The sequence below is a fragment of the Thalassophryne amazonica genome, chromosome 12 (genome assembly GCF_902500255.1).
Source record: "Thalassophryne amazonica chromosome 12, fThaAma1.1, whole genome shotgun sequence".
Lineage (NCBI taxonomy): Eukaryota > Metazoa > Chordata > Actinopteri > Batrachoidiformes > Batrachoididae > Thalassophryne > Thalassophryne amazonica.
This window is the reverse complement of record NC_047114.1, coordinates 56327999-56341250: the sequence shown is the minus strand read 5'-3', so window position 1 is coordinate 56341250 and position 13252 is coordinate 56327999. Positions and strand designations below refer to the sequence as shown.

The following is a 13252-nucleotide window of genomic DNA, read 5'->3' as shown; positions in this document are numbered from 1 at the left end:
TATCGACTCACATCCAGAGAAGCCTTTAATTCTGTCAGAACTGTCATGGACGTCTTCCCTCACTAGTCTCCTTCCAGCATGGTCACTCAATTTTTTGATAAATGCCAATTTGACACACGCACACACACACGTATACCATACAGTACCATACTTAGCATTTCTTAATGATTGATGTAAATGAAATCCAGAACAATTCAGAGGCATAGTCAGAGACTTGGAAATATTCGTGTCCATCTCCTGGTGTGACTCAAGAAAACTGTCTGTAAAAGTGATTATGTAATCCTTATATTTGGAATAAATTGCACCGTCCTTAATTAAATTTATTTGATAGTGCAATTTATTGTAAATGTAAGGATTAAGTCATCACTTTTACAGTTTTCTTGAGTCACACCAGGAGATGGACACGAACATTTCCAAGTGTATATTTTATATATATATATATATATATATATATATATATATATATATATATATATATATATATATAAAATATGAGGTCTGTCCATAAAGTATCGTACCTTTTTATTTTTTTTTTTAAACTATATGGATTTGATTCATATGTTTTCACGTCAGACAAGCTTGAACCCTTGTGCGCATGCATGAGTTTTTCCACGCCTGTCGGTGACGTCATTCGCCTGTGAGCACGCCTTGTGGAAGAAGTGGTCCCGCCCCGTCGTCGGATTTTCATTGTCTGGAAATGGCAGAATGATCTGGGGGTTTTTTTCCCATCATGTCTATCTCGGCTTTCAATGCTTACCAGTCCAGTAAGTATCAGTGAAATTGTGGAGAGCTGGACATGTCCAAACTTGTCCTCTGGCACGCCGAAACGGAGGTGTTCCTTTGTCTTGCTTCCAAAGCGAATCGGTTGTGACGCGCGAAGCCTCCGCGCGGCTTTCCATGACAAAATCTCTTGTTAAAAGTGAAATCTGCCGGAAAATGGCTGATGTCCAGCTCTTGTGATAACCAGAGAAAGAGCACACGATGGTCTCGTATCCACAGAGCCATCAGATCAGAAATGGTACGGTGGCTTGTGCCGTGTCGTCGCAGCTCGGAGCGCGGCGCGCTGAGCGTCCTTAAAGGGGTCCTTAAAGCTGTACTACCAGACCTTATTCTCTGTGAAGCCTGTAAAATTTTCACCGAAAGCCAGATAAATTTTTTGAACAGTTTCCAGGTGCCAGTATCTAACAGCTTCTGAAAAAAATTATGATGGAAAAACCCCCCAAATCATTCCGCCATTTCCAGACAATGAAAATCCGACGACGGGGCGGGACCACTCCTTCCACAAGGCGTGCTCACAGGCGAATGACGTCACCGACAGGTGTGGAAAAACTCACGCATGCACACAAGGGTTCAAGCTTGTCTGACGTGAAAACATATGAATCAAATCCATATAGTTTAAAAAAATAAAATAAAAAGGTACGATACTTTATGGACAGACCTCGTATATATGTGTGTGTGTGTGTGTGTTTTTACTCGTAGGTTGCCTATCGTCCCAATGTTTTCTGATTTGTAATTGTTCACTGAAATCATCACAAAGTGACAAACTATATTACTTTAGAAATTTACTTATAACTTAGTCTGATGGAAACATTTTCTCATCACATTTACTCAACAGATAAAAGAACTAGAAAATGAATTTGAGGCTGAACAGAGAAAAGCCAGTGATTGTTTGAAGGGAATACGAAAATATGAGCGACGAATCAAAGAGCTGACCTATCAGGTAACTCTCAGTTCAATTCAGTTCAGACTGGAATATTTCATTTCCTAACAACAATTAAAATTATTACTATTCTTTTTTAATTTCAGACAGAGGAAGATCGTAAGAATCTTACTCGCCTGCAAGACTTGACAGACAAGCTGCAGCTGAAGGTCAAATCTTATAAGAAAATCGCTGAGGATGCTGTAAGTATTCCCATTTATCCTCATTAAACAGTCATCAGCACAAATTTGATCTTAATTTATTCACACAGTCAAAACATTTGTGGGTGTCACCATTTTTTATTTTCAAATGCATCTATCATAATACATATTTTATTAAAATTTGTAATGTAACTATTACATGTGTGTAAACCATTATATTTGTGTCAAAACCATTAGACACATTTTGACAATATAAAGTTCAGGTGCATTTGGATAGACAATCTGGCAACTGAATTAGCATGGCCATATGAATACATGTTGCATATGAAGTGTCCTGTCAAGCATCACATACTATTTGTGTCACCTTCATATACACACATTCTCATTAAAAACAAACAAATAAACATAGTAAGGGTTGTTGGGGTGGGAAGGGGGGAGTGAACTTCATCCTAATTAATATGTTTACAGGTTCACTCAAATTTATTATTTTAGAAATTTAAAAATGTTTTTTTCAAAAAACCTTTCCACAAAAAATTCTACACTCATTACATATAATTAACTTCTTTCAAGCATTTTTTTTTAAATTGTAATTCTGATCAGTGTGGACAACTGCCCCCCCCCCAAAAAGGTTTTCTGGTACAGAAATTTCAAACTGATGGAAATTATGTTTGCTTATGCACTCAGTACTTGGTTGGGACCCTTTTTTAATTACATACTACATCACTGCGGTGTGGCATGGAGACAAAAACCCTGTGGCACTGCTGAGGTGTTTTGGAGGCCTAGGTTTCTTTGATAGCAGCCTTCAGCTTGTCTGTGTCAATGAGTCTGCTGTTTCTCATCTTCTTCTTGACAATACCCGTAGGTTCTCTGTGGGGTTCAGGTCAGGCGAGTTTGCTGTCCAATCAAGTACAGTAACACCATGGCCAGCAAACCAGTTACTAGTAGTTTTGGCACTGTGGGCAGCTGCCAAGTACTGCTGGAAAAGGAAATCAGCATCTCCATCAAGCTGTCAGCATTTGGAAGCATGAAGTGCACTAAAAATCTCCTGGTAGGCGGCTATGTTGACTTTGGACTTGATCAAAAACAGTGGACCAACACTAGCAGATGACATGGCACCAAATCATCACTGACTGTGGAAACTTCACACTAGACTTCAACCAACATGGATTCTGTGATTCTCCAGTCTAGATTCAGACTCCGGGGCATTGATTTCCATATTCATTTAGTCATTGATTTTTTACTGCTTCCCCAGATCCGGGTTGTGATGGCAGTAGACCAAGCAGCTCATTCCACACATCCCTATCCTCGGCCAAGTCCTTTAACACTTCCTGAATATGATAAACAGTGAGCAGTCATTCAGGATGATGCAGTGCAACTCTGGGACCTTGATTTGCAAATAATATGCAAAATTTCTTTCATTTGAAGAGAACTTTGGACCATTGTGGAAAAGTCCACTTCCTTTTTTCCTTAGCCCTAACATTGTCTCTGGTTCAAGAGTGACTTGACACTTGCAATGTGCTCATTTCCTGGACATGTTTGTCCACGGTGGCTCTTGGTGCACTCCAGCCTCAGTCCCCTCCTTGTGAAAGCTCACCTAAGGTCTAGAATCAGCTTTGTTTGACAATCTTCTCAAGGCTGCGGTCATCCCTGTTGCTTGTGCATATTTTCCTACCACACTTTTCCCTTCCAGGGAAGTTTCAATGAAAATGCTTTGATACAGCAGCCAGCGCTTCAGCAATGATCTTCTGTAGCTTAACCACTTATGGAGGGTGCCAATGAGCATCTTCTGGACAACTGTCAGGGCAGCAGTCTTCCTCATGATTGTGGTTATGTGTACTGAGACAGACTGAGAGATTCATGGTATTTATACTGCAAAATGTGCAAGTTACTCAAACTTAAAATTTAATATTGTAATATTTTGAGATATGTTTTACTTCTTCCCACTGGCTGTAATACAACTGCAATACAAAAAAAAAATTAAAAAAAAATGCTTGAACGAGTTTACATGCAATGTTCGAGAGAATATACATATACAGTATAAAGGTTCACTTTATGCAATAACAAACCAAAACATTGGACTCAAGATATTCAAATTTGCTGAGATGCACTTTTACATGCATCAAACAATTTTAAAATGTAATCAGCTCATTTCATACACAGAAGGTTTTCCATGGTGAAGGTATGTCTACTATGAACTACTAATGAATTATCATTGATTAAAACACATACACATGGAGACTCCAGCACTATAATGTCCCACAGTATTGCGAAATTAAAAGTACATCAGTGGCACTGTTTGACTGTTCTACAGGAGGAACAGGCCAACATGCATCTTACCAAGTTCCGTAAGCTGCAACATGAGCTTGATGAAGCTGAAGAGAGAGCTGATATTGCTGAATCTCAGGTCAACAAGCTGCGTGCCAAGAGCCGTGACGTGGGGTCCAAGGTCAGCGTACACTCAAACATTTCAGTTGATGGTTATGTCTGAGTGCAGTGCTTGTATTTACGATACTGTGCAAAAAATCTTAGTCATGATTTAAAAACAAAAAAAAGCTTTTAAAACCATGAAAAGGTTCAAAATATGTAACTAATTCTTCTTGTTTTGTCTCTTTTTCCTCCTGCCTTTTACTGCAGAAGGGACATGATGAGGAGTGAAGCTCATGGAAAGAATTGGTATTTCTGAGGCACCGGTTGGCTGATGATCTGTGTCTCCCTAAGCATGCTAATTGTTGAGTACAATAAAAATTTATCTGCATATCATATTGTGTCTTTATTTTTCTTTGGCAGAAATTAGACATGTGCGCCCAAGTTTCAGAAAACCAGGAGGAACGTTACCTGAAATCTGTCAGTATACACAGATAGTAGTACTGTTTATTTAAGTCAAAGAAACACGTTAGCACTTCCTGGGCCTTTGCCTGAGAACTGGAGTTGCTCTATGGGTGCTGCGAAGTTTCAATAAATACAAATTAAATACTGCAGACCTACAGATTTAATGCAAAATGTACACATGACTGATCTACAGTATGATCTTCTGGAACCTCCAAACACCAGTTAATGTTTCCTGAAAACACCATGGGATTATATACTTGAATTACAAACTTTACGCAAAGTGTAACAATAACAAGCTATTACCACTAGGAGTCTCAATTTTCCATCTATAGGAGATAGAGAACAAATCATTTCCCTGCTGCACCTCACGAGTCTCAAATTCAAATTATCCAGTCAATGCTGAGCAGGTTCTGAGTTCTCAAGGTATGGTCACATTAGCTACAAGTGACAGCAAGCAACAGAGGCAAAGTGACAATTTTCTATTCATTTTCAATCAGAGTGGGTGTTTTGCTAGGGTGACCATATTTTGATTACGGAAAACCAGGACACTCGGCCCAGCAATGAGATACTCAAATGATACTCAGTTGGCAGCGGGTACTAATAGAACCGGAACGGTTAGCAGAACCGGAATGATAATACAATTGACGGAATGATTGACAGAAGAGCACCTTACTATGCCCCTACTCTCAAGATATTGATAACCAATCTCAAGATAATGTCCCCCCTGTCATGTTCAAAGCACAAACTTATCTGTTCCAATTAGCACTAATCGCCAGAATAGCAAATCGCCATATTGGAAAATTTACCCACACTAACACTAGATGGCACCACACTGTTCTGCCATTCCATCACTGTTCTGTCAAGAGTTTGGGGCTTCTAATGCCGACCTGTAGCTTTATATAAGTGGCTAAATAACTTGAATATTTTAATGGTGAGACCTGATCATTTTATCAACACTTGTTTTGGGTGTAATATAAGCAGTGGTGGGCACAGTTCCGCTAATCCACTATTTTTTAAATTTATTTATTTATTTTTTGCTGATCTGCTAATTAGCAAAGCTAACTTTCTTGTTAGTGGATCAGCCTTTCAGCTAACTTCAGAAACAATCAGCGGACCAACTGGCTTCCGATAAATTTAGTTCCGATAACTTTTAGACCGTTAATGTTTTTAACATTGTTAGTAATGGTGAAAAACATTTATGAACCCTGTTGGCTCCTGTCTGTTACGTTTTGCAGCAGTGAGGCAGCTAAGAGGAGCTGAGCTCAACTCTACCCCAGTAGAAGTAGCCTGGCCACTAAGCAGCCACAAAAAAACAAAACAAAAATCATTTTCCTTGACAGCATCTAGTGGGCCAGCTGTGAGGCAGACATCTTGAAAAGGAAAGCAGGTTTGACTTATGGATTTGATTTATAAATAAAATGAATCCAGATAGAATAGCTACATTAATGTCAACACTGTCATTTGTCTTCTTCTTTTTCTTTGTCTTTCAACTGTTCCCGTTAGGGGTTGCCACAGCAGATCAATCGTTTCCATCTCACCCTGTCCTCTGTATCTTCCTCTGTCACACCAACCACCTGCATGTCCTCTCTCAGCACATCCATAAACCTCCTCTTTGGCCTCCCTCTTCTCCTCCTGCCTGGTGGCTCCATCCTCAGCATCCTTCTCCTTATATACCCTGGGTCCCTCCTCTGCACATGTCAAAACCATCTCAATCTCGCCTCTCTGACTTTGTCTCCAAACCGTCCCACCTGAGCTGTCCCTCTGATATGTTCATTCCTAATCTTGTCCATTCTCGTCACTCCCAAAGAGAATCTCAACCTCTTCAGCTCTGCCACCTCCAGCTCTGCCTCCTGTCTTTTTGTTAGTGCCACTGTCTCTAAACCATACAACATAGCTGGTCTCACTACTGTTTTGTAAACTTTCCCCTTCACTCTTGCTGATATTCTTCAGTCACAAATCACTCCTGCCACCTTTCTCCATCCACTCCACCCTGCCTGCACTCTCTTCTTCACCTCTCTACCACACTCTCCATTACTTTGAACAGTTGACCCCAAATATTTAAACTCATCTACTTTCACCATTCACACACATGTACTCAGTCTTGCTTCTACTGACTTTCATTCTCCTTCACTCCAAAGCATATCTCCACCTCTCCAGACTAGACTCAACTTGCTCTCTACTCTCACTACAGATCACAATGTCATCTGCAAACATCATAGTCCATGGGGACTCCTGTCTGATCTCATCCGTCAACCTGTCCATCACCATCCTTGGTGTAATTCCACCTCCACCTTGAATGAGTGTGTCATTCCAACTGTGCATTTCACCACTGTCACACTATTCTTGTACCTGTCCTGCACTACCCTAACATACTTCTCTGCCACTCCAGACTTCCTCATATAATACCACAGCTCTCCTCTTGGCACCCTATCATAAGCTTTTTCTAAGTGCATAAACACACAATGTAACTCTTTCTGGCCTTCTCTGTACAGAGTCAACACTGTCATTTGTTAAAATAATGCACTAATTCTGAAGTTTTGACCATTTAGCAGACACAGATGCCCAAAGGGATTATCGGTAAACTGAGCTGTTTCCCACTGTCATCCAGTAAATGTGTCAAAATGCACAGAATACTGCCATCTACTGGTGCCCGGTTATATCACACGGTTGTTGAATCACAATTTAAACACACTTCAGTTTTGCAAATGCCTTTTTTTTACAAATGAAAAAAAATTACATATTATACAAAAGCACATTTATTTGTTAACACCAACACACGTTGCATTAACTTGTGTTGGTTTTTACGTAATGGGCATCTGTGTGTTAATGTTAAAAATTTAAGAATTAGTGCATTATTTCAAAATGAACAGATATGTGTTATATTTTCACTTTGTACAAATGACAGAGTTGACATTAATGTAGTTAAACCTGCTTTCCTTTTCAAGACGTCTGCCTCATGGCTGGACCACTGTATGCTGTCAAGGTAAATTATGCTTCCCTACAGCAGTGGGCAGGGAGCACAAAGACAGAAGTGCTGGCTCGTTGGCTGTGTTTGGGTTTTTGATTGCCTTTGAGTCTATCAGAAGCATTGTTTGAACTCAAAATTGGCTTGTTAGCAGCTGAGAATGTACCGGAGACAATACTGAAAGTTATTGGTTAGCAGTTAGCTATAGCTTCCAATAATTTGTTTTGGTGGTTTATTGGTTTAGCGTTAAAAGATAACTTTTCAGTTAGCTGATTAGCGGTTATCAAAGCTAACGTTTTGGTTAGCTGTGCCCACCACTGAATATAAGCAAAAACGACCCATTCTGCCAATTACCAGTTGTTCTGGTTCCATTCCGCCTATAGTTCCGGCAATTAGTAGCTCCCCAAATCCCGGTCAATTTAATGGCTCATTGAAAAACACTTTCTAAAAAAAACCTAGGGCGGCCAGGACAGGACGTGAAAAAGGACATGTCCTGGGAAAACAGAACATTTGAACGTTTGCAGCACCAACAGACAGTAGTTGCTCTGCTGCCAGCTAAGTAGGGCCAAAAAAGACCAGACATCTATTTTATGCAAATACTGAGCGACGCAACATGGTGACTGCCAATCTGAGTGAACAGGCCATGTGACGTCAACTGGTTGTTTGCTCGAACAAAATAATCCAACATGGTGAAAACGTTCTGAAACAGCTGTATTTGTGTCTACATCTAACATGTTTCTCATAAATTTTGTGAATGTTAGTGAGAAATAAACACTTCTAAATCTAAGAATGCTGTTTTTGTAACCAGATAACACCTATGAAGTGACTTACAAGACATCTAACAGAGGTGTAGTGTGCACGCCCTGCAGACGTGACAAAACCAAGTGTTTGTCATCTTCAGTTGTAGCTAATGTGACCAAAGCAACCATTTCTACAACTGCACAATCCAAGACATTTTTTGACCATTCTATGAAATGATGAGAAAGCAAGATCAGCATATTTGCCATCATCTACTTTTTGTAGATGATGTGGTTCTGTTGGCTTGATCAGGTAGTGACCGCCAATGCACACTGAGCAAGTTTCAGGTCGAGTGTAAAGTAACTGGGATGAGAATCAGCAACTCCAAATCTGAGAACATGGTCCTCTGTCGGAAAATGGTGTATTGTCCCCTCTGGGTTAGGGGAGAGTTACTGCCCCAAGTGGAGGAGTTTAAGTATCTCAGGATCTTGTTCACGAGTTGGAGTAAATTGGAGTGGGAGCTCGATAGATGGCTTGTGGTGGCGCCTGGAATTTTATGGATGTTCTACCAGACCATCATGGTAAATAAGGAGCTGAGCTGGAAAGTGAGGCTCTCAATGTACCAGTCGATTTATGCTCCTATCCTCACCTATGGTCATGAGCTGGACAGCAAGTGAACGCCGCCAAAACGGAACATTGATAAGACTAATATTTTTGGAGAAATTACATATATTACGTAACAACTGTGAACAATAGAAGTTGATAACTACACTCTGTACTCACACGCCATTCCAAATCATTATAGGAACTTTGCACAATTACCACCCTTGAAAAATGTCAGCTACTTGTTTTATAAACACTACCCAATCTAGAGCCTATGGATTCCCACAGGCAATGCGCTAGTTACTTTTCAACTTTGAATTACTTTATTCAAACCTCACCTAATTTCTTGATTGTCTGGGATATTCAGTATATCATCAGCAATGCTCGAAGACCTGAGAGAAAACACCAAACCATTGCAGTTCCTTTGTCTGAAAGAAGCCAAGAAGAGAGAACGAGATGAGACAGAGGGAGCGAAAACATTCAGCACCTCCTAAAGTTATAGCTACAGCCACAACAATAAAACTACAGCGGGTTCAGGTTTTAATCTTAAGAAAGAGAAGGTGTATGTGTGTACATGTGGCTGCAGATACCACAAGGAAGGTAAACAGCTGGGAATGAGACCTCTGGCAGCAGGTGCTATCTTCAGCTGGAGCCTGGTAGAAGGGGATAAAGTGAAGAAGTTGAAAATTCAGCAAGTAGGGCAGACATGATGTTAGCATCATGCCAGTTGGCTGTATTGTCAGTTTAGGGCCACGCTCTGACCACGTTCTTTTCCTGTACACCAGCATCTTTCTTCAGCTGTTCACAATGAGAGCAGAGCATATGCAAATCAAAACAGAACACTTTGTGAAATCTACCAGAATTAATACTTTTACGAGTTCCCATTATATATCAAGACGATTATGATTGAAAATCTAGTTTTATATGCCGCACCCAATTTAATAACATACCAGTATTTGCACTGTTGTGTAGAAAGGTTTTGCTTAGTACATGTTGAAAAATTATATTAAAATCAAAAATCCCTTTTATGAAAACGGTGATTTACGAGGTCACGGGTTAGCATCCAAGTTTCACAGCCATACAGCAAGACAGGAAGCACCACAACCCAAAAGACCTGGGGCCTCATGTACAAAGACTTGCATGGATTTCCTACTGAAACATGGTGTAGGCCAAAACCCAGAAACTGGCGTAAGCACAAAAAATTCAGATGTATCAGTTTGTGCATACACATGGATCCAAGCACATTCTGTTTGTATATTCCACTGAACGTGGAATTGAGCACAGATGCACACGCACCAAGCTCCTCCCTTTCCGCACCTCTATTTAAATATGCAAAGTCATATAAATAGGCCCTGAAGCTGGGAATCCCCACTCTGTCAGATCAGTCAACATTAATACAGAAAAGAATTTATACCAAGCGTGAGCTACAGATGACTGAAAATGACGTGGAGACATGCAGGGATAGTTTATTTGGTACCCTTTCTGTTGTGGTTCACCCCTGGTCCTGCTTGGTCTGTCTGGTTTCTGCTTTGTCTCTGTGTTTTCAGGTGAAACTGAGGTGGAGCTGCTGGGCGTGTTTGCTGTTTGCTTGGTACTTCAGCTGCTTGTGATGTCAGAGCTCTTCTCCCTGCTGTCAAACTGCACATGGATGCTGTCTGAGCGGCATCTTTACATCAGGGCTCCACCCCATCTGTCAAGACAGCATGTGGCATTGATGAGTGGCATCCCACGGCTGATCAGCATTTCCGCTGAGTGGGGTGTTCACAGCTGACGTTCATCTCGTCTCATCACTGTTCCAGATTTAACCTCGGATCCTTCATTGGTTCAGGGACAGAATCTTTGCTCTCTTCCAGCAGAACCTCTGTGTTCCTCTGGGTTGAAGCCGGGTTGCCATGGGTTCCCAGCTGTGCTCCTCTATTGCACCCAGCCGGTAACCTAGTCCTATGTTGTCTGTCTTAGTTATATTGGAGGTAATGTCATTTCTTGTGTTTTCTCCGCTGTGAGTCTCTAAGCTCATTAACTTTTCCTGCTGTTTTTCCTGACTGGAGCCCCGTGCGCCGCACGTTCCGTCGTAGCTTTTCCGCTGTGGGCTTCCATGTTCATGAAAGTATCTGGTTAGGTTTTTCTCGCTGTTGCTTCCAGGCTCAGTATGTAACATGTTGTGTTTTTCCTCCCAGGATTTTCCAGGCTTAGAGAGTAGCCTGTTAAGATGAGGTTCCATGCCCTGAACTTAATCAATTGTGATTTTCCTGTTAAAGCTCCCACGCTTAATCTACAGTCTTTATTTTCTCTGCAAGTTTTCTGGTTCTGCCTGTGTATTTCTTTGTGAGCTTTTGGGTTGTAATGTTAAAGTTATCAATCGCGTTGTGCTGTGTAAGCTCCAGCTCAAAATATTACTTCTGTTATTTTAAAGTGGATCATTCCTGTTTTTTCCACGGTCACACCTTCCTGCCTTTTGCTTCAACCTTGACATAATCCGCTGGCTGCCTGGTGTATTTTCACTGGCAGTGCTTTGCACTAATCATCTGCTATTATCAGAGTCCATTCTACTCCGTGCTGCTTAGTGATCAGCGGTTATTCTATTATCAGAGTTTGTGCGCGTCTGCGCTGTTTCAGGAACAGTGTGCACTGTAATCTATTTTTTCCACTGACTGAAGTGTTAAGTTGTGTCTTCAGTGATCAGATCCACTAACACTCTGGAGTGGTCTGCACGCAGCTGCTAAGTTCCTGAGTTAATGTAGTTGTGGTTTACACTGAGTACAGCTACCCAGTTCTAACTCTGCTATATTGCTGCACGGACATGAGCTGTCATCTGACTCCGCCTGTCAGCTACATGTGCATGCCTTTGGGGTGTGTCATGTAGAACTGAGATCCTGAACGAACAAACACTTTGATCTGAATTCCTGAGTGAACTGAACTTTGATCCTGAACTGCAACTCTGAGTGAACTGAACTTTGATCCTGAATTGCAACTCTGAATTATTTGTTTAGTTTTCACTTTTCATGCCCAGATGTGTTGCCCAAATGCACCTGAACAGACTCATCTCCCTTGCAGTTCATCCAGTCCCAGTAGCTAGGCAGGCTCACTTCACCTGCTCCCTGTCCTGTCTGTCCCGTCAGTCAGGTCTCCCTGGTTCCAGTCCATGTCCTGTTGCCCTTTCTGTCCCGTCGGTCAAGTCGTCATGGTCCCTTCTGGTTTTGTCCTTCCACTGCACAGTCTCCTTTTGTTAAATAAACTCTTGGTTATACCTCCTTGCCTGCCTTACTGCTCCTGCATTTGGGTCTAACACCTAAACCCAGTCCTCAACCGCGACACTTTCAAATGGAATAAACATGAAATGAGAAAAATGTTAGTGGAAGTGTGTGTGACACCGCTGTGAGCTCAGGGCAGTGCACACACACAGTTAAAAGAAATGAGTTGCGCTGTGGCTGCCTGTGTGATATTCACAACTTTACACACGTTTATTGAGAAATACTGAACACAGGGAGACAATAGGGGTGCCTTTTAAGAATATGCACCTCTAGTTTCACCATCAACAAAAAGAAAACACAATAATAACAACAAAAAACAAGTTTGAATGTGCACATGCATAATATGCCCGCACTGGTTTTCTGTCCTGTTCTTTGTGATCAGCGTCCTTGAGCCTATCAATAGCTGTGTTCTTTATCAGAGGTTTGTTCTTGCATTCTCCAGTGATTGTCAAATGTTGGTACTTTATTGAGTTAACCATCGTGAAGGTGGAACACCCAGATCCACCTCTGCCTATTGAGGAGGAAAAATTTATGTTTTCCTCATGTCTGTGAGGTAGGGCATATTGGCCCAGGATCATCCCCGTCCTTGTCACATTGTGTTTCTCCAATTTTATGACTAAACACCTAAACCTAGCCCTGACTAGCTAAAGGCCATGTTTGTATTATGACTTTGTTTTTGTTACGGCGGAGGGCCTTAAAATAGCTCTCTGCGAATGGAAAGACAGAAGGCTCTGGCGGTACATTGCATGCTGTACCTTTTTGTAACTTCTCAAGGTGCATCTGTTTCTGCTTCGACCAAAAATAAATCTCTCTGCATCGATAAGTCTCCTGAATGGTCCTTTAGCCGTCGTTCTCATTTTATCATTTTATGCTGACATTCATCACAGAACATCTACAACACCTATGGTAGAAGGCAGAGGTTATGTATGTGATTGTTCCTGTGTGTCGGTCTGTTGGTGAATATTGAAAAGATAAATAAATTCACACTCTGCACACTGTCATCAAC

General features: G+C 41.2%; 1 protein-coding gene and 1 long non-coding RNA gene across 2 annotated transcripts in view; both read left to right on the top strand.

The window, feature by feature from the left end:
- Positions 1–4620, top strand: part of LOC117521774 (myosin-7-like) — a 42679-nt gene extending 38059 nt beyond the window's left edge. Inside the window, exons 36-39 of the mRNA XM_034183115.1 lie at positions 1616–1720; positions 1807–1902; positions 4172–4306; positions 4495–4620. Coding sequence (XP_034039006.1) covers positions 1616–1720; positions 1807–1902; positions 4172–4306; positions 4495–4515 — 357 coding nt within the window. The 3' untranslated portion in view covers positions 4516–4620. The remainder of the gene's footprint in view (positions 1–1615; positions 1721–1806; positions 1903–4171; positions 4307–4494) is intronic.
- Positions 4621–5608: 988 nt separating this feature from the next.
- The window catches only part of LOC117521779, a 30715-nt gene continuing 23071 nt past the window's right edge, over positions 5609–13252 (top strand). The window contains exon 1 of the long non-coding RNA XR_004564055.1: positions 5609–5620. This is a non-coding gene — a long non-coding RNA (uncharacterized LOC117521779). The remainder of the gene's footprint in view (positions 5621–13252) is intronic.